Below are 24,348 nucleotides of genomic sequence, written 5' to 3' on the forward strand. Positions count from 1 at the left end.
TCTTTTATTTATTTATTATATCATATTTATATTAAACTACTTCTTCTTCCACTTTCGGCTTCTCCCATCAGGGGTCGCCACAGCGAACAAGTCGCATGGTAAATTTGGCAATGTTTTACGCCGGATGCCCTTCCTGACGCAACCTTCTCTAACCGGGCTTGGAACCGGCAGAGGTAGAGAAGGGAAATTTATATTAAACTACTAAAGGAATAAATTAAAGGACAGGCAAAAAATAAAGTATTCTGGTACATTGTTGCATGTAGGTACTTAACACATACAAGTTCATAACGTTTCTCCACAAATGAAGAAATACTAGGGGTGGAGCGATTCATTTTAACAATAATTTGATTCAACTCTATGTTTGTGGTTGGCGATTCGATTGAATATCAATTTGGGTTCATTTTGAACGATCTGATTCACTGACCTACAATGGATCCAGGAAATCTTTAGCCAAAACTTCAACTAGTGTGACTCAGAGATAAATAACTGGGTACCGGACAGTGTAGGTGAAGTTTCCCAGATTCCTTGTATTTCTTGCAAGAAAATCAAGTGTAAATGAAACAAACAGTTTAGTAAACAAGAATGAATGTCAAATCCATTCAAATTTTAGTTTCCTAAAGTTCAGCCCACTGTTGTTTTTCCACATCCAAATATTCCCAAGGGAACATTCTTAGAACATTTCACACACTGTAAGGTCACATGTCTTTGCTAAATTCAAAGTGTTTCCACATGTTGGTCTGGAGTGCTGGACTGATCAGTTTTTGCTGACATCACGTGTGTTTTCTGCTGTGATGCACTTGGTCATTTTAATGTTATAATAAAATAAACCTACCGTGTCTCAATCTAAATGGTATTTTGCAATTTTGATTCGATTATCAATTTGTTTTGAAATGATTTTTTTAACGGTTTAGGTCGATTCAATTCTGCGTCAGACAAATCAGTCTGTTTTGATCCTAGGAATAGAAATCGATTTGTTGATTTATCGATTGATGGTTACACCCCTGAAAATTGATTCTATGTTTTCCAAATGACTATTGATCGTTTAGTTAATTGTATAAAAATTGGTCAATTCTAGAAACAGAAATAGGACGACTCAATCTAAAGTTGGAGAAAATAAGTGTGAAGTTAGTCGTTACCGTTGAATTAATGATATGCTGAAAGAAAGACAAGATCTGAAAGTCTGTAAAATGTTATTATATTAAACAAGAAAGAAAATAATCCTGAATATTCACATAATAATTTGAATGGAACCGGTTTAGCTCGTGCTGGTTTACGGCGCCTTCCGTCTGTGCTCCCTAGTTCCCTTCTCTACTTCTGTGCCGGTCCCAAGTCCGGCTAAATTGAGAGGGTTGCGTCGGGAAGGGCATCCGGCGTAAAACATTGCCAAGATCACCATGCGACTCATCCGCATATGTAAGGATGATTCTCTGTGGCGGAACCTGATGGGAAAAAGCCGAAAGAGAAAGAAGATTCACATAATAATTTGAATACCGCCAAACTTCAAGACAAGCATGATGACAAAAGGGGAATATTTGGAAACGAAACCATTTCCAAACAATTATCCGAAAGAGAAAAACTAATCATATCATTTTGGTCAAACGTCTAATTTCACGCCACACTCTACGTGAAATGCTCCCCTCACGCTGTCGTGGAAATGTGTCCCGCTGAGGCCCCTCCCTGTCCCGGTGACATCAGCCGGAGCTCAGCTTCTTTCCTCCGGGAGCCCACGGCGGATCACACGCGCAGCCAGCACCGGGAGAGCTCGACGGAAACGGGGCGGGCTCGTCCGTGCTAGCTCCCTTTCCTTTCATGGGACAAAAACCGAAAAACAGAGACTATCTCCACTGCCAGGTAAGCCGCCGCCTTCCCTTTCCTTCTTAAATGTTTTATGTGGAGGAAAGGCTTCTCCACCTGGGAGCGACGGGAACTTTTCCCAGTGGGGAAATGCAGCGAAAGTCCCGCTGAGGAAAGCAGACGGAACCGAGGTTCGCTGGAGGGAAAAATCCCCGTCCAGCCCGTCAGAAACGGGCCACACATTTGCGACGCTTTTGTGATTAGTTGTGGCTTCTGTCACAAAGGCTTTATAACTACAGCAACGGGTGTTTGCTCTAAAACAAAACTCGAAATTCTTTACCCAACTTCAGCCTCGCGAAGCTGGAATAAAAGCCGCGAACGGAGCCGCTGCCTGCAGCCCGACGGGCTCTGTATGCTAACGGTCGCTCCTCGACCCCACTGGGGAGGGGGGCAGCGGTTGCCATGACACCCAATAAAACACAAGACTTATTTGAAGTGAGGGTTTGACATCATCAGCACCTCCACCTCGCCGTTATCCCCCCGTCTCCGTTCTGCTCTGTGGTTCTTTGGCTTCAGTGATGGGCGTGACTGCTACTGAACATCTGGACCATGTCTGCTGCTGAACATCTGGACCATGTCTGCAGTCAGAACTCTGTTTCTGAAGTTCAGAAACAGCACCTCTCCACTACACCTTAATACGTGTTTCGTTATTAGAATCATTGTGAATCAGGAGCAGATGATAAAATGTAGTTTGAAAGGGTTTGTAGGAGTGACGTAGGAACTATAACGGCCCCCCGCTCCATTCTGATGCATCCGCTTGTAGACGACCATCTTTGTTTTCCTCGTCTGACCTGGCATCTGGCTCTAAACTGTACGGCTGGATAGCTCCATTATTGCTGTTGTTTTTGTTAGGTTGGGGGTGCGAGGAGGTGTAAGCCAGAGGAGGGAGTGTAAACAGAGAGCTCTCAGCAATGCGGAGGGGCTGTTGCTTCTGCTTCAACAGTTCCGCCCACAAGTCAGAGGCAACCTTCTAATGACCTCCTGCTGCTTTGCAAAAAAATGTTCTGGAAAACAACATTTTTCAGCATAACTGTGATTAAAAGACTACTGGGAAGGCTTTTATGATCAAAAGATGAGCAGAGTGGGACTTCCAAACCTTATCTTTTGGTTTGGTTTTGCAGGTGTGTTGTTTAGGAAGCATGCAGCAGAGGTGTGTGTTTACCTTTCTATCAAAATCCTACTTGTTGATTTTGATTTTTCTTCTTTGCTCACTTTACTGATACTTAAATATTAAAAGTTCTTTTTTGTTTGTTTTGCATGTTACATAGACCACTTCAACTGTCGATACCTCACACAATCAGAAAGGAATGCAGACGTCTACATGGAAGCATCAACCTTTTTTGGGAAAAGAAAACAGCTGGACATTCTTTCCAAATATGTGGCTGCTCTTTAAGAGGCTGGTTTTCAGTTTTTTTATGTCTGTTTTTTCCTGTTCTGACTTGTTAAATAACATATTTTGAATACGAATATAGATTTCTTAAAATTATATATATAAAAAAACCTCTTCAGGTAATGATGCTTGGATAAATCCCACTGTAATCAGATTACTTTTTAGCCTTTATGTCTCAAGTACAGAGCTGGATTGATTCAAAATAATGTCTTTTGGTTGAATTTCACCAATTAAAATGACAGGAGCTACATGTCTCTCTGTCAGCATTGGATGATATGGATTGTATGTGAACTTGGTGAGTTGTGCATTGTTTGCTTTGAAGCAGAGCGTTTTGATTGTTCTGGTGGAGCGGCATCTGTCCAAGCAGACTCTTCCTTCTTTCTCTTCGGTTTCAGGTGACTATTCAGCGAGGAGCTTCAGTCCCACGCTCCACTGCAATGTAAATTGGATAACTGCGGCTGACGTGGCTGAAGTGTCGCTGCTGCCTTTAAAGAATATCTGTTTGTTGAAAAGCCTGACCTCATGGAAGGGCCAATATTGTCTTTCGGCTGGACCTGAATGGGGTTCTTTGTGTGTCTGTGGGCATGTGATCCCAGATAAGCAGCCCCCTCCCTCAGCACCTCCTGCCCTCTGGATTGAACGTGCACGTGGTGGAGTCGCTGCTGCTCGGATCCAGCTGATTACAGCACGAGTTACAGCGGCGAGGTCACGGCTGCTGTTGGCAGCTGGTGCCTGCCCCTCCCCACCACCACATGCATGCCCACCCCAAGGAGAGAAATCAGCCACTCTAACCAGAGTGAGTCATCCTTCTTCCAGCAGCTTTCCTTCCCCCCTCTGTTGCTCATCGGTGCCTGAGAGTTACCTGTGAGGACTCCATTCCTCAGTTGATTTGCATACCTGTTTTGAATAGTGCTCCGTGCTTGAGTGGACATTACTTCCCTAAGGTGGTTTCCTTTTTGGATTTTCATTCAAATCCGCCCTTTTGGTTAGGCTGTTCCTCTCAGCCTCCTAGCAATAATATTAAACATGTATACTCCTAAATTTGTGACGCACTAATAAGCCTCAAGTGTTTAGGTTCAGTTCGCAACATTTTTAGGGTCTTTTATTTTTTTGTCTTAAGCTACATTCACACCGAACACGATTTGCACGTTTTTATGGTTATGTCGATGTAAAGATGTGAACAGAGTTCCCACGGCATGATTTGAGTGGCAGACGCTAGTGGTCTACCAGCAGCACATCCAAAGTTAAAATTTGGGAACTTTTGTGTCAAATTCGCTTCAGTTATTCAGCTCTGCCCTGTGATGTGTTGATGACATACATGATCAACAGGTAAAACCACCACAGAAGCTGATCGTTCTCCTGAACTTTATGATTTTTTTCTTATTTGCTTCAAGACAATGGACTAATGTGGGACAGCGAGTCATCAATCTGGGACGCTGTTTGTATCATTCAGACGCAGCTCCTGCAGTAGATGATGAACCTCGCCGTACTGGGAGAATCCCTGAACGATCTCATGAATCCAGACCTAGAGACGTGATTACTGATTCTTTTGTAGAGCTCTTCAAAACAAATAAACCTGATCTCTCAACATCATCCGTGTCTTCCATGCATTGACTGTAAATGAGATTTACAGAAGTATTCTCAATGCTTTCAAGTTGCGATGAGGCTAAAAACTTTGGACAGTAGCTTCTCCCACAAGCGGTGAGGGCGTCAGGTCTATCAACCTATTTCTATACCGGTGTTGAGCAGTGAATTTGATACTTGTCCAAACAGAGGCGGCGGATGGGAATTTGACACGCCAATCGCTTTTGATGTGAACGCAGCAGAAGTTTAAACCTTCATCGAAAAATCAGATCACAATCAAAGATGAATGTAGATTTGACGAAAGGCATTCTACTGCCAATCAGGACAATCGCATTGAAACAGATCAGTGAAACAGGGAAACTACAAAAGGTCACCTGCGACATACCAAGGGAACACTGGATTTCTATTTATTACACTGCTTAGTATTTATGTGACTGTTGGTGTAACCCTTGTGCTATCTTAGATGACCCCACCCTTACATTGACGTTTTCTCCCTACCATGACAAAGGTGGTTAAAGGTTGAAAGATTTCATGTAATCCATGGACACCAGTGAAGATCACAAATCATTAAAGAAAAAAGGTTCAGAGCACTGTCTAGTGGGTCTAAATGACCCAACTCCCAATGTTAAAGTGCCTAGGATAGCACAAGGTTGATCAAAGACTTGATCAAGCTGTTGATTTTTTTTTTTTAAAGCTGTGGTGACTGTTCTGAAGTTTCTAAAGGTTTCTTTAGACTGGACACATTTGGTTCTCTTAAAGTGAACCAAAGTATGTTTCCCTCGATAATCTGGAACAAATTGTCAGTCTGAGACACCGAAGCATACCCTGGTCCAGGACCAGGGACAGCACTCGGACCTATCTTTCGAGGTGGACTCGGTTTGTTTCCAATCGGACTGATTTTCGGTTTGCTCTGAGAACTTCAGTCTGAATACAATCCATCCTCAGAGCAGAAAAACTGAACCAAAACCACCACTGTAGCTGGTGGCCACTTCATGTAAACAGAGTAGGAATAACACAAAGGATCAGATGCGGACAAATGTAAAGCAAAAAAGGATTTTTCCTGTCTGAATACATCCTTACTTTAACTATCATAACTTTAGTTACACCGGTGGAACAAAACAACATTCTGCACCAAATCCAAACTTTCCTCTGTCTTCCCTTTTGCCACCATTGACACAAATCTCTCATGAAATAAATGTATGAAGGACTCACATTTTATTTTTTATTAGAATACTGCAATAAAATGCAAACATTAATTTGACAAAAGTACTAGATATGTCTTTTTCCACAGTAGCTTCTGCTCTGGTCACCTCCTCCTGTGGATCTCCTTTTCTTCATGATGTCTTTGTTTTTCTGTTCCCCAACAGTTTAGCATGTGATGCAAAACAGTGTTTCATGATTTGTGTGATCACCTCAAATTCGTCAGTTCCATAAAAGAGAGGTTTTTTGTGAAGGTAAATTGCACAAATTGATGGTGAGAGACTCTATAAAATATGTTTAAATATTTACCACAAACAGCTGCATCCCCGTGAAACGGCTAAACAATGATTCTGAACCGGATAACTCACTCGTCCACGTTCTCATCATTACTATTGGTCAAATCAGCATCTGCTTAGAGTCCAGAGGTGGGCACTGAGGGCCGCATTCCTGCATGTTTTCCAGCATACCCTGCTCTGGCATGTTCTAATTGGCTGGACACACCTGAACCAGGTAATCAGCCATGAGTAGGGCAAGATTATCTGGAAATCATGCAGACACACCGGCCCTCGAGGCCTGGAATTGCCCACCCCTGGCTTAGACTGAACCCTTTCGTCATATTCCGTCCTTGTGCGTCTGTACCAGTGCTGACCACTTGAAAGTATTTCCTGTGTTTAGCTACTTTTCAGATCCTTTTAGAGATTCTGTTCCCAGAGCGCCATTAGTGACACATCTCTGACTTCCATGCTAGTCTATTCTGAGACTTCTGGTGTGAAGCGTACATTTTTGCTTCTCTTGTCAATACTCTAAGTGAGTTACAGCATGATTTATAGGGAAGTTTAAATATTAGCACAGCACGGTACTCCAGAAAAGTTCAGGTTTTTCTACACTGTCGCTATGAGGAGAAGTTTAAGTCTGAAAAGACATTTTCATTAACCTGCTGAGACCAATCGAGCTGATATACTCTGAAAGTCTCAGTTTAGAATTAAGCTGGCATTACTGCTGTGTGTGGAGAATCTACTGATTGCAGATATTTGTGTCAATCAATCTGGAGTCTGAAGCCAGATCTCAGGGCACAGAAAGCACTAACACAATACATGTTAAAGAACTCCATCAGGACTTGCTGACAGTTGAGAAATTACGTCGTTTTTGAAATGACAGTCAGAAAACTGGGTTTCAGCATCAAGATGCAGGAAGAAAAAAGAACAGAGTTCAGGGAGACACGGAAACTTAAAAGGGTCTATACCATGCTTTTCTTAGGTCTTTCAGAGTAAATTATATCCATATGTAATCATATATCACCTTTGGCACAGTATGAATTATTTTTGCTGTTCGTTTTCTTACACAGAAGTATAACAAAATCTCAATCTCTTTCTCTCCTTGTGTTTGCCACCCGTTTCATGACGTCATCCTGGATTCGGCCTTGTCCGTATTTCGCCCACGAAAACAAACGACATCCAAACATTTGCAAAGATGGAGGTGCATTTTACGCTCAGTGTTTTTGCCCATCCTCGCTAGCTCCACAGAGAAAGTGGGTGTTTGATAGTCTGGGGGCGGTGCTGGGAGCACAGACTCTTCCTGGAAGGGGCTGTTTTCCACTTATCTACGTATGAATGAGAGAAGCCACTCATTTTCAGGGTGTCAGTGGAATACTCAGAAATGTGTGAATGGATAAAAATACCACTTTGGAGTAGTTTTTTTGTGAGGAATGAGCATTATAATACACTTAAAAGCTCAAAATGTTTATGTTACATGATATATGCTCTTTAAAAACCCACTCCGATGAAAATTGTTTTTTTGGTGTTTTTTTTACATGTTCTTACAGCATTTTTCAAATGATGGAGGACATATTGATGGAGGGGAGAATAATAGGCAGTTGTAAAGTACAAACCACAAAAAGCAGACAATCAGCACCCTGCTCTGCTGCGTTCTTATGCATCCACTTGCAGACAAATAGATCCCTGATTGTCTTTGTTGTCTTCCTCTAAGCTGGAATCTGGATCAACACTGTATGGCTTGATAGCTCCAATATAACTCACCATCTTTGTTGCACCGGTAATGTTAGGTTGGGGGGGGGGGGGGGGCTGTAAGCTAGTGGAAGAGCATGTAAACTGAGAGCTCTCAGTTATGGGTGATGGGAAGGGGGGTGGAGATGCTTTGTGTCTGCAAATTTGCCCTCAACTCAGAAGTAAACTTCTGATGAACCACTGCTGCTCCGCAGAAACTATGTCTTAGAACACTTTTAAAATAGATCAAAATTTGATCGGAGGGGGGCTTTACGAGTTGAGAACGAAGTCTTTTGACATTTTCAGGAGATAACATGTTTTTCAGTTCTAGTAAGGATGAACACTCAACAGGTTCCACAGAGGTCCAAAATATGCCATGATCTCAGCCTTATTGCTGTGGTTTGTGGAGACAGTAGCTGTAGACAAACATGGCTGACACACTGAAAAGTCTTCTCCATTGGACTCCTGTCATTTGTCTTAGCTGGGAAATCTGCTATCAAGCCTGATGCTGCTGTCACACTTCTCTCAGATGCCCGTGGGGGTGATTTGAGAGGACTGGAGGCTGCCAGCGGGGCTTCATATAGCAGGTGAGGCAGCAGAAAAGACAGGAGCGTTTGTGGGTGTTTGTAGCAGTTGTGTTCATGTTCGTGACAAGACTAGCAACACTGAGAACAAGCAAATGAATTTCCCGATAGAGAGTGGCAGTTGAATGTGATCCCTCATCTTGTCTTTGTCGCCTAGGGATTGATTAAGTCCTCTTTTTTTTGTCCACCTCCGCCACTTGAGTGATGCAGGACTCCAGTTGAGGCGCTGCATTCCTCACATTCTTTCCCTCTTTATCCCTGCAGCCTTACTTAACCTCGCTGTGTTTACACTGGGAGGTAAACGGATGAGCGATGTCTGCAGCAGAACCGACAGAACCTCTGGTTGCAGATAGAGGAAATATTTGATGTGTGAAAAAAGTTTGGCTGTAAAAAAAAATCAACCAAACTTTGTGTGAAATCTCCTGCAGCAAAGATCTGAACAGAAAAGATACAAATCCCTAAAAAGGTGGCATATAAGAAAACAATATAACCTTCTTCTAACAGAGTCTCCCTGTGTTTGTTCACATCTAGATGAGAAAATCGATAAATGGAAAACCTTTTTACTTTCTACAGATTTTTTGAGACATACAGCTCCAAAGACAAACAGCACCCGTTCCCTCCTCCTACCTTCCTGTCAACATCAATCACCTCTTCTTTGCTCCTGCTCGCCAGATCTTGTTTGTCTTCAGGAATACACAGTACTTCAGATAAACACGGACTTTGGAATTAGTCCAATGCTATTTACCATCTGGAACTTCTGCAGTGCAGGAAACATCTCTTTGTTTCTCACAATACATTTCTAGAGTTTTTCTCCCTCTCAATGGATCACAATAACAACAGAAATGTGAAATAAAATACCAAACACATTTGTAAAAATAAATATGTCCCCCCTTCAAGTAGTTTTAAAAATATAATACAGTGTTCCTTCGTTTATCACGGGCGCTATGTTCTAAAAATAACCTTCGATTGCTGAAATTCATGAAGTAGGGTTAAAGATATTTTAGGACCGTAAAACCCCTCGGTACATAAAGCACACTTTTCTCAGACACTTTTCTTTCTTGTTTAAACTCTCAAAGTTCAAACCATCCTAGAAAAATAAGTCCAGTATTATAGAGTGGAAACCTAGATCTGATCGCAACAAAGATTCATGTAAATTAGTAAATCAGACAAATTCTGACAGATGAATTAAAAGGTCGACAGCCAATCAGGACGTGGTCAAGATGATCTGCTGCAGTAAAACCAAGCATCAGAATGGGGAAGAAGAGTGATTGAAGTGACTTTGAACGTAACATGGTTGTTGGTGCCAGACAGAAAATGCTGATCTACTGGGATTTTCACCCACAACCATCTTTAGGGTTTACAGAAAAAATGGTCCAAAAAAATAGAAAATATCCAGTGAGTGGCGGTTCTGTGGGCAGAAATGCCTTGTTGATGCCAGAGGTCAGAGGAGAATGGCCAGACTGGTTCCAGCTGATAGAAAGACAACAGGAACTCAAAGAGTCACTGGTTACAACCGAGATCTGCAGAAGAGCATCTCTAAATGCTCTTCTTCTAAATGCACAACACGTCCAACATTGAGGCTGATTGACTACGGCAGCAGAAGTCCATACTGGGTACCCCTTCCTGTCAGCTAAGAACAGGAAACTGAGGCTACAATTCACTCAGATTCACCAAAACTGGACAATAGTAGATTGGAAAAACATTGTCTGGTCTGACGAGTCTCCATTTCTGCTTCCACATTCAGATGGTAGGGTCAGATTTTGGTGCCAACAACATAAAAGCATGGATCCATCCTGCCTCATATCAAGGGCTCAGGCTGGTAGTGGTGGTATAATGGTGTGGGGGATCATTTTTTGGTACACTTGGGGCCTCTTAGTACCAATTGAGCATGGATACAACAGCACAGCATACCTGAGAATTGTTGCTGACCATGTCCATCCCTTGATGACTACAGTGTGCCATCTTCTGATGGCTACAGTACTTCCAGCAGGATAAGACACCATGTCACGAAGCTGGAATCATCTCAGACTGGTTTTTTGAAAAATGACAATGAGTTCACTGGACTCAAATGACTTCCACAGCCACCAGATTTCCACCCAAAAGAGAACCTTTGGGATGTGGTGGAGATTGCCGTGGATGTGCATCGGACAAATCTGCAGCAACTGTGTGATGCTATAATGTCAATATGGAGCAAAGTCTCTAAGGAATGTTTCTAGTACCTTGTTGAATCGATGCCACTTAAGATTAAGGCAGTTCTGAAGGAAAAAGGGGGTCCAACCTGGTACTAGCAAGGCATTTTTAAATATATTAATAATTGTTTCTTGATAAAATAATTTTTGTTTTTATAATAGACAAAAAAGATTGAAAGTCGATTGTCTGTCCTGCTGTGAAGGTGCTAAAAAGACCCTGACGTTGAGGTGTGCTCAGTTGCAGGTTGGTCTGATGTTTTTAATGGTCAAGTCTTCAGCCGTGTTGACTCAGTGTCAGTCTTTGTTCTGACGTTTCTGCTGCCAAACATCAAGCCAGAGATTCTTTTTTTGAAGTTTCATTCAAACCTCAGCAGTTGATGGGAAGAGTTTTGCAGTGAAACTAAAAATAACTGATCCAAACACCGAACACAAACCTGTTTATATTGAAGAATCAGACCACAAAATGAAACTGCTTATTTGTTGTTGTTGAGTTGGAGGCATCTTCCTTGAGGAAGCAGATCAGAACAATGCAGGTGGAGTTTTTAAGGAAACACAGCAGGCTGTGCAAAGAACCAGCAGCCTGTCATCACAAAGGCATTTCCTGCTCAGACTCTTCCTGTAGGGAAGCAACCATCCTTAAACTTGCAGCAGAGGCCTGGTCTGCCCTCATGGCTGATATGAGGGCAGTTTGGCTATCAGGAGGCTTTTATTGCTGTTGCCATGGTAGTAACCTTCTACAGAAAGTTAACATTGGCACTGAAATAAATCTGTACAGTTTTTTTTCTGTCACAGATGTGCACACTACTAAACTCAAACTCAAACTCAAACTTTATTTATTTATATAGCGCCTTTCATTTTGGTTAAAAACACAAAGCGCTACACAGTTGATTCAAATGAAAACAGAATGTATAAAAATAAAATATTTACAACTTAACCTAAAGGGAAATACACTTTTTTTTTTTTTACTTTGAGATTTCCTTTTTTGCTAAATTTTGAATTTCGAAATCAACTTTAAAATAGTAAAAAAAAAAACATTTTGGAGGTTCAAAGATGGACAGGCAGTGGTTTGGTTGACCTTCATAGTTTAACGTTTTATATTGAACTGGCTGCATGGTGGAGTGATGGTTAGCATTCTTGCTTCCAGGAAGGACCCTGCTTCAAATCTCTGCAGGGTCCTTTCTGTGTGGAGTTTGGATGTTCTCTTCTGCGTTTTCTCTGGGCACTCCAGTTTCCTCCCACATTCCAAAATCATTTTGCAGAGGTTAATTGATGAATCTAAATTTGTGAGCGTGGTTCTGTGGTCTGTGACAGACTAGTGGTGACCTGTTCAGGGTGTACCCTGCCTTTTCCCTGCAGTACCAGGAAGAGGCTCCAGAAATCCCAAGACCCTGACAGAAAAAAAACAGCTCAGTGGCCTTGTGGGGGAGTGTCCACCCTGTGATTGGAAGGTCGTGAGTTCAAATCCAGGCCGAGTCATACCAAAGACTCTAGAAATGGGACCCAATGCCTCCCTGCTTGACGCTCAGCATTAAGGGGGTTGGATTGGGGGGTTAAACCACCAAATGGTACCACTGCCCCAGGGGATGAGTCAAATGGGGAAAGCAAATTTCACACTTAGATGTGTGACAGATAATGGGACTTGAACTTTTAAGGGATTTGGCAGTTTTAAAAGATGGATGGATGAAAGATATTGAATCTTCATTTAAGTTTTCCTATAGACGGATGTGGATCAATAAGAACTTTGAGGGAAACGCAAATAAAGGCCCGTACACACCGGGACGAATATTCGCCAGGCGTTATTCGCCAGCGTTTTTCGCCACGTTTTTTGTGTTCACACCCAGGCGATTTTCGCTGACGATGAGTGGAGTGAACATGCAATTTCATTCCCTGACATTAGATGGCGCTTAATGTAAAACAGAAATACTCCTGTACACAAGGTGGCGCTGCGCAACTTTACGCTTCTTAAAGTCGCTTTTCACTCAGAAGAAGAGAGCAAGTACTTACACGCTTGTCAGAATCAAACAAAGAAAACATGAATATTTCAAGCACCAGTAGCTCCATCTGGTGCTTGGTTCGGGGATATTTTAGAATGTCCGTCATTATTGCTTCGCGGCTGTGTAGACGCTACTTGGCGTCTATCTTCTTCGCTGGTATGTGTGCTCAGCAAGGCAGTTTTGTGTTTGAGCGCCCCCAAGTTGTGTTTTACTGTAACTTCAGAAGCTCCAGACACGTGAGCAAAAGCGCCATTCTCATTGGTTGAGTAGATTTCGACGCGACGCGTCGAAAAAAAAAAACGAACCCGAGGCGTTTTTTTTTTTTTTGACGCTTTAACGCGTGGCGTTTTTTCGCGTCGGTGTGCACACTCTCGTTGGTGCCCTTTGTTTAGTCACGAGGCGTTAAACGTCGGCGAAAATCGCCGGCGAAATTCGTCCCGGTGTGAACAGGCCTTAAGGTTCATTTTAACAAGTTTGAAGCTTGAACTTTCGGAGCTCCTAACCTTGTTTGATTCAAATGTCATTAAATCTGACAGCACGCCATCAGTTTGATCACTCCTTGTGGAGTGACGTAGTTCTTTTTGTTTTTTCAGCATGCAGCTAAATGATAGGTGGCCGACACCACAATTACATTTGCATTCTCATTCCAGTCTTTGCCCACCACCCGCTCTGAGAAAAGCTCACCTCTCTGTATTTGAAGCAGAGAGGAGAAACATGACTGACACACTCAGTGGAAACATGAGGACATGTTGTAATGTCATCTTTTCCGATCTACATCAGATGTTTCAGTGATTTTAAATCATCCTCATTAGCCTGTCTTGTCATTGCATTTAGATATCTCTTTGTTTGGAGGCAAAAAGTGTGACAACAGTCGTCATTTTAAAAGCTTCATTTCGTGTCTTCATGTCTTTAGTGCTTTGAGACTGCCTCGGTTGTGAATTATCTATATACTGAATTGAAAAACTAAATTGGATATTGGTTTGCTTTTTCAAGGCATCAATAAAGTGGTCCTCTAATTTGCAGTAGCCACAGGGCTACTGTAGAACTACAAAGCAACGATAAAGAAATTCTCATAGTGAAAGCTGGAATTTTTTAAAGAGACTAAATTAATTCCGCAGATTCGTTGAATGGGTAACAAAGAACTAAAACCTCAAGTTTTCTTTAGAATGTGGTGTCTTAGTCATTTAAGGCGAGGTTGAAATACTTGTTAATGTGGGTTTGTTGCATGAAGTCTAATGAGAGCTACCATCTGAATCTCATGTGACTGAAGTTGATCAAATGTTGCTCAACATTATCCTGTTTTTTTGTTTTTGTATTGTTTTTTTTGCTCCAGAGAGGCTTTTGGTTTTAAACCAGACAGTTTGCAGCTTCTTTTGTCTCAAGGATTCTAGACAGGGAAATGAATTATTTAACAGCAGTGCCCTGCTTTAGTAACTTTTCTTCTTTTTATTGTTCTTTAATGCTCAGTGGATTTTACTATTTGCCACATATCCAATACCCAATCCAATACTTTTTTTCTGTGCACTGATTTTTTGCTAGAGATTTCTGTTGAGGGCTGCATGGTGGTGCAGTGCTTCACAGCGAGAAGGCTCTGCTTAGGCCTGCACAATTTATCGCAAATTTATTGTTATCGCGCCATCAAGCTGCGCAATATCCATATCGCAAAATATGGCGAAAATTGCAATAAATAGTTTCCTTAAATGTGCTAAAACAATCTTCTGGCAGCTTGAAGTATTTAACGAATCAAATACATCTATTAATGCATTTGACCTATTGGATGGACGCCTTCACGTTGTTGACCAATCGGATGGAGCCCTTTTATCTTAGATGTTCGTCTCCTATGTCAACGAGGGGTCATTTAGAGTATAATTTAAACTGTTGGAATGAAATGGGAATACTCTTTTTGGTTGTTTTGCTATATATTCATATATCGTGCAGCCGTAGCTCTGCTTCTAATCCTAGCTGGGTTCTTTCTGTGGGGAATTTGCATGTTCTCCTACTGCATGGATGGTCTTTTCCTGGTCCCTCTGGCTCCTTCCACAGTCCAAAAAGATGCTTCATAGGTTCATTGATGTCTCTAAACAGCCCCTAGCTGTACATGTGAGTCTTTGGTCCATAGACAGACTGGTGACCTGTTCAGGGTGTACCCAACATTTGCCCAGCAGGGTTCCAGCAACCCCATGATCCTGAAAGGGATTCAACGGGTTCTGAAACTGGATGGATGGAGATTTCTGTTGAGATCGACAGCTTATTTATCTCAGACCATACTCACGGGTTGTGGCATTATTTGTGGTTGATTTGTGGCTGTGCTGTGTGGACTCTGTGGTCAGTCAGAAAACAGTTCTTGGATTTTCTCAGAGGAATAGACAGATACATTATTTCTGTCTTAAATGTAATCTTAAGCTTTTGCAAAATCAAAAGGTATAGAGATTTGGTTTTATTGATTTTGATCTTTAACTTCTCTAAAGCTTCTCCAATGTTTGTTGTGCAGCATAAGGTTTTGTTCAGAAAGCCTCCTTCTATTCTGGTAGGTTATAAATGTGTGCCTGCCTGGCTGTTATTTTGGTTGTGGAGGCACTAAAATAGTTTGTAGAACACACAGGAGTTTACAGAACACATATGAGCCTTCCAGAAAAGTAAAAGTTAGTAGACTGGAAATAAAAGCTAACTAGCTAGATTGTTGAGATTTGACTTGATTGCAGTCGTCCATGAATAATGGTGGAGGAACACCCATTTTAACTGAGAAACTCTCCCTCGAGTTCAGCTGAAAGATTCCTGTCTTTCAGACACTTTGTTTCTTCCTTGCTATCTAAAATTTCTTATTATTATTTGTCCCTGCATGTCAAATGTGCAACAAAAACCCAACAGTAAAGTTGAAAGATCTTGCTGTCCTGCTGTGCCACACCAGATGTTCAAAAGCACTCATTTCCCTGTTACAGATGCAACAAATCCCATTTAAAACAAGCCCCGTGCTTTAGGGACCCCCACCCCACAGGAAGTGAAGTGCTGAAGAAAAGGAGTGGCATGCATGACCGCCCGGCAGAGGACTTCCTCTGGAGGGACTGTGAAAGAAAGACTCAGTGAGATATACAGTGTTTTTTCTTCTTTTTCATTCTTATTCTTGGCAACGCTGGAATGTTCTGCTATGACTGTTGGAGTGAACTGAAGTGTAGAAATTGTTTAGCGGGGCTTTAACAGGGTTAACACACTTCATGCTGTCAGAAGACAGAGACCACATCAGACCTGGGCAGGAAATGGCATTTAGGTTGAAGGAACAGTAGATTGTGATTGTGTTGGGAGAGTTTTATCAGTCTGATGAGGCTGTTAACTAAAGAGCTTCTTTTTTCTATTCTTCCTTATATTTCTGGATTCAAAGATAAATTTAGATAGATTTCTGTTATTGAAGTAAGTGCCAGTCTACATTTGATTCACATTTCCATCATAAAATTAACCAGCTTGAAAATGTCATTCCTCCCAACACGAGCTGCCTTTCCATTGATTATGAAATTGCACAAATGAGATTTGCAGTAATGGAAACATGACAATTAAAAAACACTGGCATTTATCGAAAAAGGGTTTTGTGCTTGTAGGAGGTGGTTTTTGAGAGGCTATCATAATTGACAAAACTTCACAAACCTGCAATGGAAACAGTTTTTTCAAATGAAATGAGCCACATGTCCAACAACCGGAAACTCTGGCTGCCTTGGGCACTGCACAGCGGGCGCCACAAGAGGTCCCACAGCATCACACAGCTCATCAAAAGTTGAGCGTGTCATGCTGTTGGATCCTCCGTAAAGTCACCAACCACCATTTTCCAACATGGCTTCGTCTGTAGCCCCTCCCACGTGTAAGGAACTCATCGCTCCATGGCCTGAATAAGACGCTGACGTCTCCTTTAAGCGCTTTGAGCGCTAGTGCGGTGGCAGAAATTTGAATCTATCTGCTGTAAATCATTGTTCACATGCGTCACCATGTTTTTGAATGACTTATCACGTGATTTGGTTTGTGTTTATCTGTAGAATTATGATTTAATGGAAACAGTGTCATTGCAAAACTGTTTTTTTCGACATTTCTGGACTTGATAAACTTTTCACATATGTGTAATGTAAACGCAGCTAGTGTCATCGTTTTGTCTGTTTTTGATACGCCTCCAGTCATAACCGCTGAGGAAGATCAGGGAGGATCAGAGGTGGACCATGTTCCTTCATAAAAAGTTGCTTCTTTTAGATAAAACTGACGAATATTGACTCTAAAATTTGCTAGACCCTTTCAAAGCACTTAAAGCAGTTTTAATTCAACAAATGACTGATATTTTGTTCACTTATCGAGCACTAAAACTCTACAAAAATGCTGCTTAAGAAATCAGGAAGGAATGTTTATGACAGAGGAGATAGCACGAGCTGTATGCAGCCTCCAAGCACCACATTATTATGATTTGTACCACAGCCTGTTCTCCCAGTAACAGGCCAGAAGATCCCCTCCCACCATTGTTCTTCATGGCTCCTAAACAGTGCAGGGTGGTCAGGCTGATGTTTTTAGAAATCTCTTTCGAGAGACCACCCAAAGTTTACCATCGGCCTCCTCTCGCCCTGAAACCTCCCCTTCCTCCCCCTCAGCTTCAAAGAAACGGGATCTAGACGTCATGCTGCTGAGCACAGTGTGCCAGCATCAAACTGCGTAACAGAGCCGACCAAAAAAAAAAACTGCTGATAGGTGGACTCAAAAATGACTATTTGTCAGCAGCTTCTGAAGAGCTAAGAACAGTTAGATCAACTTAGTCTGGACCATAAAAGAATAAATTAAAAGCTCTAAAATGAAAAATAAAAATTAAAATGTGCATTCAAATGCCTAACATGCTCAAAGATCAGAGCTTATGGAAAACATGTGCTCCACTGGGAGCTTCCTGCTCTTTTTATGAAGGAAACCACAGACTTGTGCTCAGAACCCAAGGGGCCCTTGTTTTTACATCTTAAAAAAGCCTTAAGATTTGCTTCTTGGTAGAGTTTGTAACTCATTAAAGTCTTAAAGTCCTTTTAAATCAACACATATGCTAACACTTTACTTCTGCATTACAGGCAAAAGCCATAGACATCCCCCTCTGCTTGTCATTGATGCTGGAAATATGATACATGCTTTTTGTTCTGTATGGAAGGACACATCTGCAACGTATTGTCCTGGTTTCATCTCAAATGTTTCTTCGCTGCTCACATGCAGCATTTGAAGGTACCAGTACTTCAAAAAGGTTCTTCTGGAAGAACCAGAAAGCCTGACTTCAGTAACCCACGCAGATGAAAATTGTGTTTTTGGTGTGTTTTTACTATGTTCATGTGGCATTTTTCTCATGATAGAGGACATGTGAGGGGCAGTAAGCCAGCGGGAGAGGGTGTAAACAGAGCTCTCAGCAACTGGTAGGGGAAGAGGGGCGGAGTTGCTCTGTGCCAACAGTTCTGCCCACAAAGTCTAATAAACTTCTGCTGCTTTGCAGACACAGTCTTATGAAAAGACTCTGTTTTTTAAAGTTATCAGAATTGAAAGACTCTCTTATATAATAGATAAGAAGAGGATCAGAGTTTAAGGAAGACACTCCTTTTTGTCCTCTTGAAGTTGTATAATGATTTTAAAAATGTAATTAAAAAGCTTCAATTATTTGTGAACACTTGGCGGATGTTGTACATTTTTATTGTCTTGGCTTTCATAACAGCAGACTTAGCTGAATGGGGAGAATTATCGGAGCTACTAGCTGTCTGTGACTGTTTCAGAACCACTCTGCTTCTGGATCCACAAAGTGCAGATCGGTGTGCTGGAACAGGTTCTGGAATCTCTCCTTGTCTCTGTCTAATTTGAAATGTTTAAAAAATGAACACCACAGCAGTTCACTGGCACATAAACAGAAGAATCATGTGGAAGTCATGACTGTCGCTGCTTATCATTGATAATTTTATTAATCAGTTCAATTTCAACTGAAAACTGTTGTTGTTGCCTTTCAATTTCCTTCAGTGTTTCAATTGAAGCAAGTTTTGCTTGGTAATGAAAATGTTTAATCAATTTTATGTTGTAAATGTATTAAAGGTGAAACTCTGAGTTTTGTTTTAAATCCAAATACTTCTATTGAGAATCACCAACAGTTTTCATATTAGTTTTAGTACAATGGTCTCCAACCTTTTTCAGGCTACAAACCGGTTTAATGTCAGACAATATTTTCATGGATTGGTCTGAATGGTAAAGTGCGTTTACTATTCTTAAGCTTCCGGTTTATGAATAAACAATTGTATCAAATTAAAATGCTACTACAAGAAATTTGATTTGAAAAAAACATCTGAAAACAGTAGATTGTTTTTTTGCAGATGATGAGATTCATTGGAATAGAATAGAAGTTGTTTCTAAATTTGTAAATACTTCACTAAAACCAAACTTCTTTTTTTATATAGAACCCCATCATGACAGTGAGAAGTCAACCCAGTCTCAGATCATCTTTTAGGGCAAAAAAGATGTATCCTCTTTTGTTTTTTTTTTGTTTAATCCTGATTCATTGCATATTTTTTAACACGGAGGAATATTTTCTGTGCTAAAGTTTTTTAACAGATGCCTGTCCAATTCACCCTTGCAGAAGGAAAATTCATAAGTGTCCCTTTTACAAGTTTACACAATTTAGAAACAACTTGATTTGATTAATATTTAATTCTCTGTAAAACGTTTGTAACTGGTATGAACTTAAACTTTGTGTTGAATATTTTTTCTTTAACGTCAAAGTGGAGGCTAACAACCGGACGCTAACTTCAGCCGCGTCCAGCTTTTAAGATGTGACGGATGAATAAAACAAAATAAAACAACACAATCATCGTATAACAGGTATTTTCTAAATCCTGGTACTGTTCTGCAACCCGGGGTTTGGGTTGGGACCACTGTTTTAGAGCATGGATATTTCAGCTCAGCAGTTGCTGATGGCTGATCGTTTGAAATGTTTACATGTTTGACAGCTTTACAGATTGTTCTGTGTCTCTGGGTGATTTCTGTTTACATGTTGGTAGAGCTGTGCAGTATATAGATATTATAAGTATTCTAGTACCTTACCCACTTTTACCTGGCTCTCCTTGGTTTTTATGCTACAGAAGATTCCCTGTTGTTTCTTCTGTCATGTCATAGTTCAGCCTTCAGTCTGGACCGGACTGTGTTTAATCTGACTGCTGTTCAACAGTGTGTACTTGGATACCATATAAAATGCAGCTTGTTAGTTGTAATGTTGATCCTTTTCTGTCATAGAAGATGAAAGTCTAATAGGCTGGACCTCTTTAGTAAAGAAATCACAAAGAAATAGCAGGAGCTCGTTGTTACTTGAGTTATCACTATTTGTATGTAAGTCCTTTTATTTCTTCTCACTGCCCAGTGATCTACGTATATGTTTGATGAACTGCTTACTGGAAAATGACTTTAAGGTTCCACGGAAGTACTGTGTGTCTGGAACATTCTGGCAAATAACAACTCGAGTTCTTCCACACCGCTAAGCAGCAGAAACCATGTCTTAAAGACTAAAAAGCTTTGAAAAAACTTTTATAGGAATAGTGAAAGCTAAGTAAACATTTATTCCCTCCATATTTCTTTGCCAAACCTCAAGTGGATACAGATTTGTCAAGTAGCTGAAACTCTACAATAGTTTTTTTTTTTTTTTTTTGCTGTTGTTCTAATGAGACTGCGTCACTTTGGTAGTTTATGAAGATGCATGAGCAGCGAAGTGGCTGATGCTGCAAGTCTTTCATGCCAAACAAAAACTCTGCCTCGGCTAATGGGCTGTTAAAGTATTAAAAGCACAAGGGGGTGTTTCCCTTAAGGTGATAAGTGTCGCCTTTAGCCAGTGGGAAGTTGTCATTCTGTAGGTTCTTGTTTTCCAACTGAAAAAACACTTTTTAAAGAAGTCCATAAAGCAGGGGCAACCATTAGTTGATCTTTCCTGCTATGTGCATCTGCAAGGAAAAAGGAACAACAGCAATATATGACTGTATACGACTGCAGCATTACTCCATCAAATATTTACACAAACACAAACATGGTGTATACAAATCCTGCATTGCTTTTTCACCTTTTTGACCCACTCCAATGAAAATTTTGAATTTTGTTCTTAGTGTTTTAAGCATATTATTGTAGCATTTTTGATGATGGAGGACATTTACAAAAAAAATTCAGATTTAAATTGCGTTTAAGTCATGGTGAATAAGGAGCAGATAAAAAATGCCATTTGAAAAAGATTTTAGTTTCTACGTAAAAAAAAAAAAACAAGTGGCAGGAGACAAGCTTCATTGTCCGCTCCATTCTGATGCATCCACTTGCAGACAAATAGATCCATGTCGGTCTTTGTCTTCCTCGTCTGAGCTGGAATCTGGACCAAAACTGTGTGGCTGCATAGCTTCCTTTTTGTTGCACCACTGATGTTAACTTGGGGTTTTGAGGGGCTGTAAGCTAATGGCAGAGAGTGTGATCAAAGGGCTAATGGGAAATTCAATTCAGTTCAATTTAAATAGCCCAATATTACAACACAGTTTTCTCACTGCCCAGTGATCTATATGTTTGATGAACTGTTTACTGGAAAATGACTTTGTGGGATTTCACTGTCTTATGTAAAATCTTCTACTAAGTTTTTGCTGTCTATCCAATCCACAACTAGAAACTGTTTTTCATTGCTAATTTGTCTTACTTTGTTAAACGAAAAAGTCTTTTAGTTTCTTATGTGAGCAGTACAAAGAATTAGCCACTCTGGATTATTCTACTTGTATAAAATATAAAATTTGATTAAAAAAAGATACTTGAAAACCAATTAATTCAATTTTCCCCAAACGTTCCTACAGCTTGTCTGAGCTGTCTATTCTGCAGGGTCAAACAGATGCTCCTCAGGCCTCCAATGGTTTCTTCAAAGGCCTCAAAGCTCCAGCACCCGAACAATTTCAGAGCAGGGAGGATTTTCACACAGCTTGGCTTACTCACCGGAAGTTAGCCAAATGATCAGAGTGAGGCTTTAGTCTCAAAGTCTTTACACACCCTTCACCTTTCACACGCACAGTCATGCACTGACAAGATACCGTAGCTGCCATGTCTGGCACTCCACAAGCTTCCTAGAGAAATGTTGGGTGCTTCCCCAAAAAGAATTTGCAAGCAGAGCAGGAACCAGACTTATTTTCTGCTTTTTATTTTTCAGATCTCATGGACAGCTGCTGACATCTGTGTTTGATCCCAAATAAAAGAACCATTCCAGCAGCCCGACCTCAGTCTGCATCGGTCAGAGACTTGGCTAGCATGGCCGCCCATCGGATCAGAGCCACCAACAACACTTCTCTCCCACGCTGCAAATCAGAGGGCACACTAATCGACCTCAGTGAAGGAGTGTCTGAGGCCAGTCTGACTGATGTCAAAGGTCAGCACTCAAGAAACAAGACACTTTCACCCTTTTGTAGAAAAGCAGCGCTGGGATAAATTAAATATATTTTTACTCCTGAATACTACACTGTATATATATATCAAAACCAATAGTATTTTCATCATAGAGTGAAAGGATGAAACCTTCCGGGCTGTGGAAGGATTCTGACCATCAGGGAAAACAAACTATTTTGATATTCCTTCCCAAACCTCAAAAATACAGTATACTAAAGGTTTTTCTTTCTTTTTTTATTTATTTTGCATGTTTTTTAAATAACCCTTTCAAAAACTTTTTTATGATAGTTTATCTGGTTTGTAATTGTAGGTTTGAAGAATGCATAGCATGTATCCAAGAAAAATTTCAAAGTATGCTTGGCTGATAGACTCTTCTCTAATTCAGGGGAAGCAAGTGGTTGTGGAAGCTCATACCTTTTTGAGCAATACTCAAAAAAAACTTACAAAGAAATACAAAACACAAGTTCTTTGCCAGCCATGTGTTTACGGACAAATCAGAATTCTTCCCCTACCCCTACGGCTTCTTCCTACCACTCCAATTGTAGGGGCATTTGGAGGGGTAGGGGTGTCCAATATAGGTTTTTTTAAGGGCTAACCCTTGTGGCGGAGGGCTTGGCATCCCTCCGCCCCGAGAGTGTTCTGCCCCGCGCTGTGCCGCGGAGGAGAAGCGCCTTTCTTCACGTGGGTGTGCTCTGATGCACAGAAATTTACATTTAAATATAACTAATAACTTTTTGTTTTAGCGTGACATTTATACAGTTATCAGTGATGAAAGTCTTCCGGGAATTCCCGGAAATCCGGGTTTTTGAGCAAACCGAACGTACTTTCCGGGAAATAAAGACCTGATCTCTACGGACAAATCGCTTTCCGGATTAAAAAATGGTCTGAAATCAGCTAATTTTAGCTTTATTTTCTATATTTCTCCGCAGATCACTTCCTCTATGGTCGTGGCCATCTCTCGTCTTCCCGGCCTAATTGACCAATGACGGGACGTTTTAGTTGCTTTCGGATGCGTCGACGGGTCTGATTGGCTCTGTCTGCACCACGTGGTCAGCGTGACTCGCTTCCCTAGAGACCAAAACTAGCGGACCCACGCTAAATTTTCACAAACACATCTGAAGAGTTTGCGATCAAATTTGTGTTAAAATAATGGCAGGCATCGTCATTATTGAGCGTGGTCACGACCTCAGTTGTGAGAAGACGATAAAAAACAAATTGAAGTGGTCTTGGCTGGAAAAAAAAGATTTTTAAGGTAGTGTAGGTCAAATACTTTTTTGTGTAAAATAATCTCAAAACCACATTTTGAAATAATTTCAATTTTAGTTTTGAGTTTCAGTTTTTATTTTGAATACATTTCTTTATCTAATTTATTTGTATTTCCTAATTACCATGATTTAGTTCAGTATAGTTGACATTAATTATAAGTATTTGATGGTTTGGACCCGCACTCCCTTAAAAAATAATGTTTACAATGTTTAGTTTAGTTTGTATGTTTGTTTTGATATTTCCCAGATTACTTAGTATTGGTGTTAAAGAATTGATGTATTATGTTATAGAATTATAGTTTAAAGCAGATCCCATATTTTGATGTAATTATAGTTTGAGAAAACAGTGCAAGTGGATGTTGTACATCAGTCATTTCTAAAGCAGAAATAATGTATAAATAACTGAGGTATTTTCATAGAATATCATAGTTACTGGTGTTCTTTTTGCCATTTGGGGCTTTGATGTTACTATATTTTAGCAATTGTATGTTTTGCAGCTTTAAGGAAAAGCGTAGATTGTAGGATTGTGTTACTTTGAGCAATTTTCCAAATTCTTTTTTAGTACCAGCAAGTCCTTAATGGAGAGTCAAACTAGGGGTTTGAATGACAAATCATGATGCTCCAATTAGTCTTAGTTTCTTGATAAAGAAGTGAATAACTAGTTGCCAGAATGCACCAGAATGCATCTAAGACCACGTATTTTTCCAAAATTTCGCTCTGTGCCCGCCATATCGCTCAAAGAAAAGTTCAGGGATTTTTTCCTTGCCTGACTTTCATCACTGAGTTATAAAACTGATGTTGTTATGGATTTCTGAGCACTTGCAGCTAACGTAACTGACCGGCGACTATTGAAGACGTCCAGCACGAG

At 40.7% G+C, this 24,348-nt stretch overlaps 1 protein-coding gene across 7 annotated transcripts in view; it reads left to right on the forward strand.

The window, feature by feature from the left end:
• The first annotated feature begins 1,650 nt into the window (after nucleotides 1-1,650).
• LOC101160607 (SH3 domain-binding protein 4) overlaps nucleotides 1,651-24,348 on the forward strand; it is a 57,172-nt gene continuing 34,474 nt past the window's right edge. Inside the window, exons 1-5 of one of the 7 annotated variants that reach the window (XM_078939547.1) lie at nucleotides 1,724-1,851; nucleotides 2,976-3,004; nucleotides 3,123-3,639; nucleotides 3,841-4,040; nucleotides 21,983-22,198. In XM_078939547.1, the coding sequence (XP_078795673.1) occupies nucleotides 22,081-22,198 (118 nt within the window). In that variant the 5' untranslated portion in view covers nucleotides 1,724-1,851; nucleotides 2,976-3,004; nucleotides 3,123-3,639; nucleotides 3,841-4,040; nucleotides 21,983-22,080. Of the gene's footprint in view, nucleotides 1,852-2,975; nucleotides 3,005-3,122; nucleotides 4,041-15,737; nucleotides 15,879-21,635; nucleotides 21,795-21,982; nucleotides 22,199-24,348 lie in introns of all 7 variants that reach the window. The other 6 variants (XM_078939549.1, XM_078939548.1, XM_011489504.4 and 3 more) reach the window with 6 other exon arrangements.

The sequence above is a fragment of the Oryzias latipes genome, chromosome 21, assembly GCF_053564925.1.
Source record: "Oryzias latipes strain Hd-rR chromosome 21, Olatipes_Hd-rR_3.1".
Lineage (NCBI taxonomy): Eukaryota > Metazoa > Chordata > Actinopteri > Beloniformes > Adrianichthyidae > Oryzias > Oryzias latipes.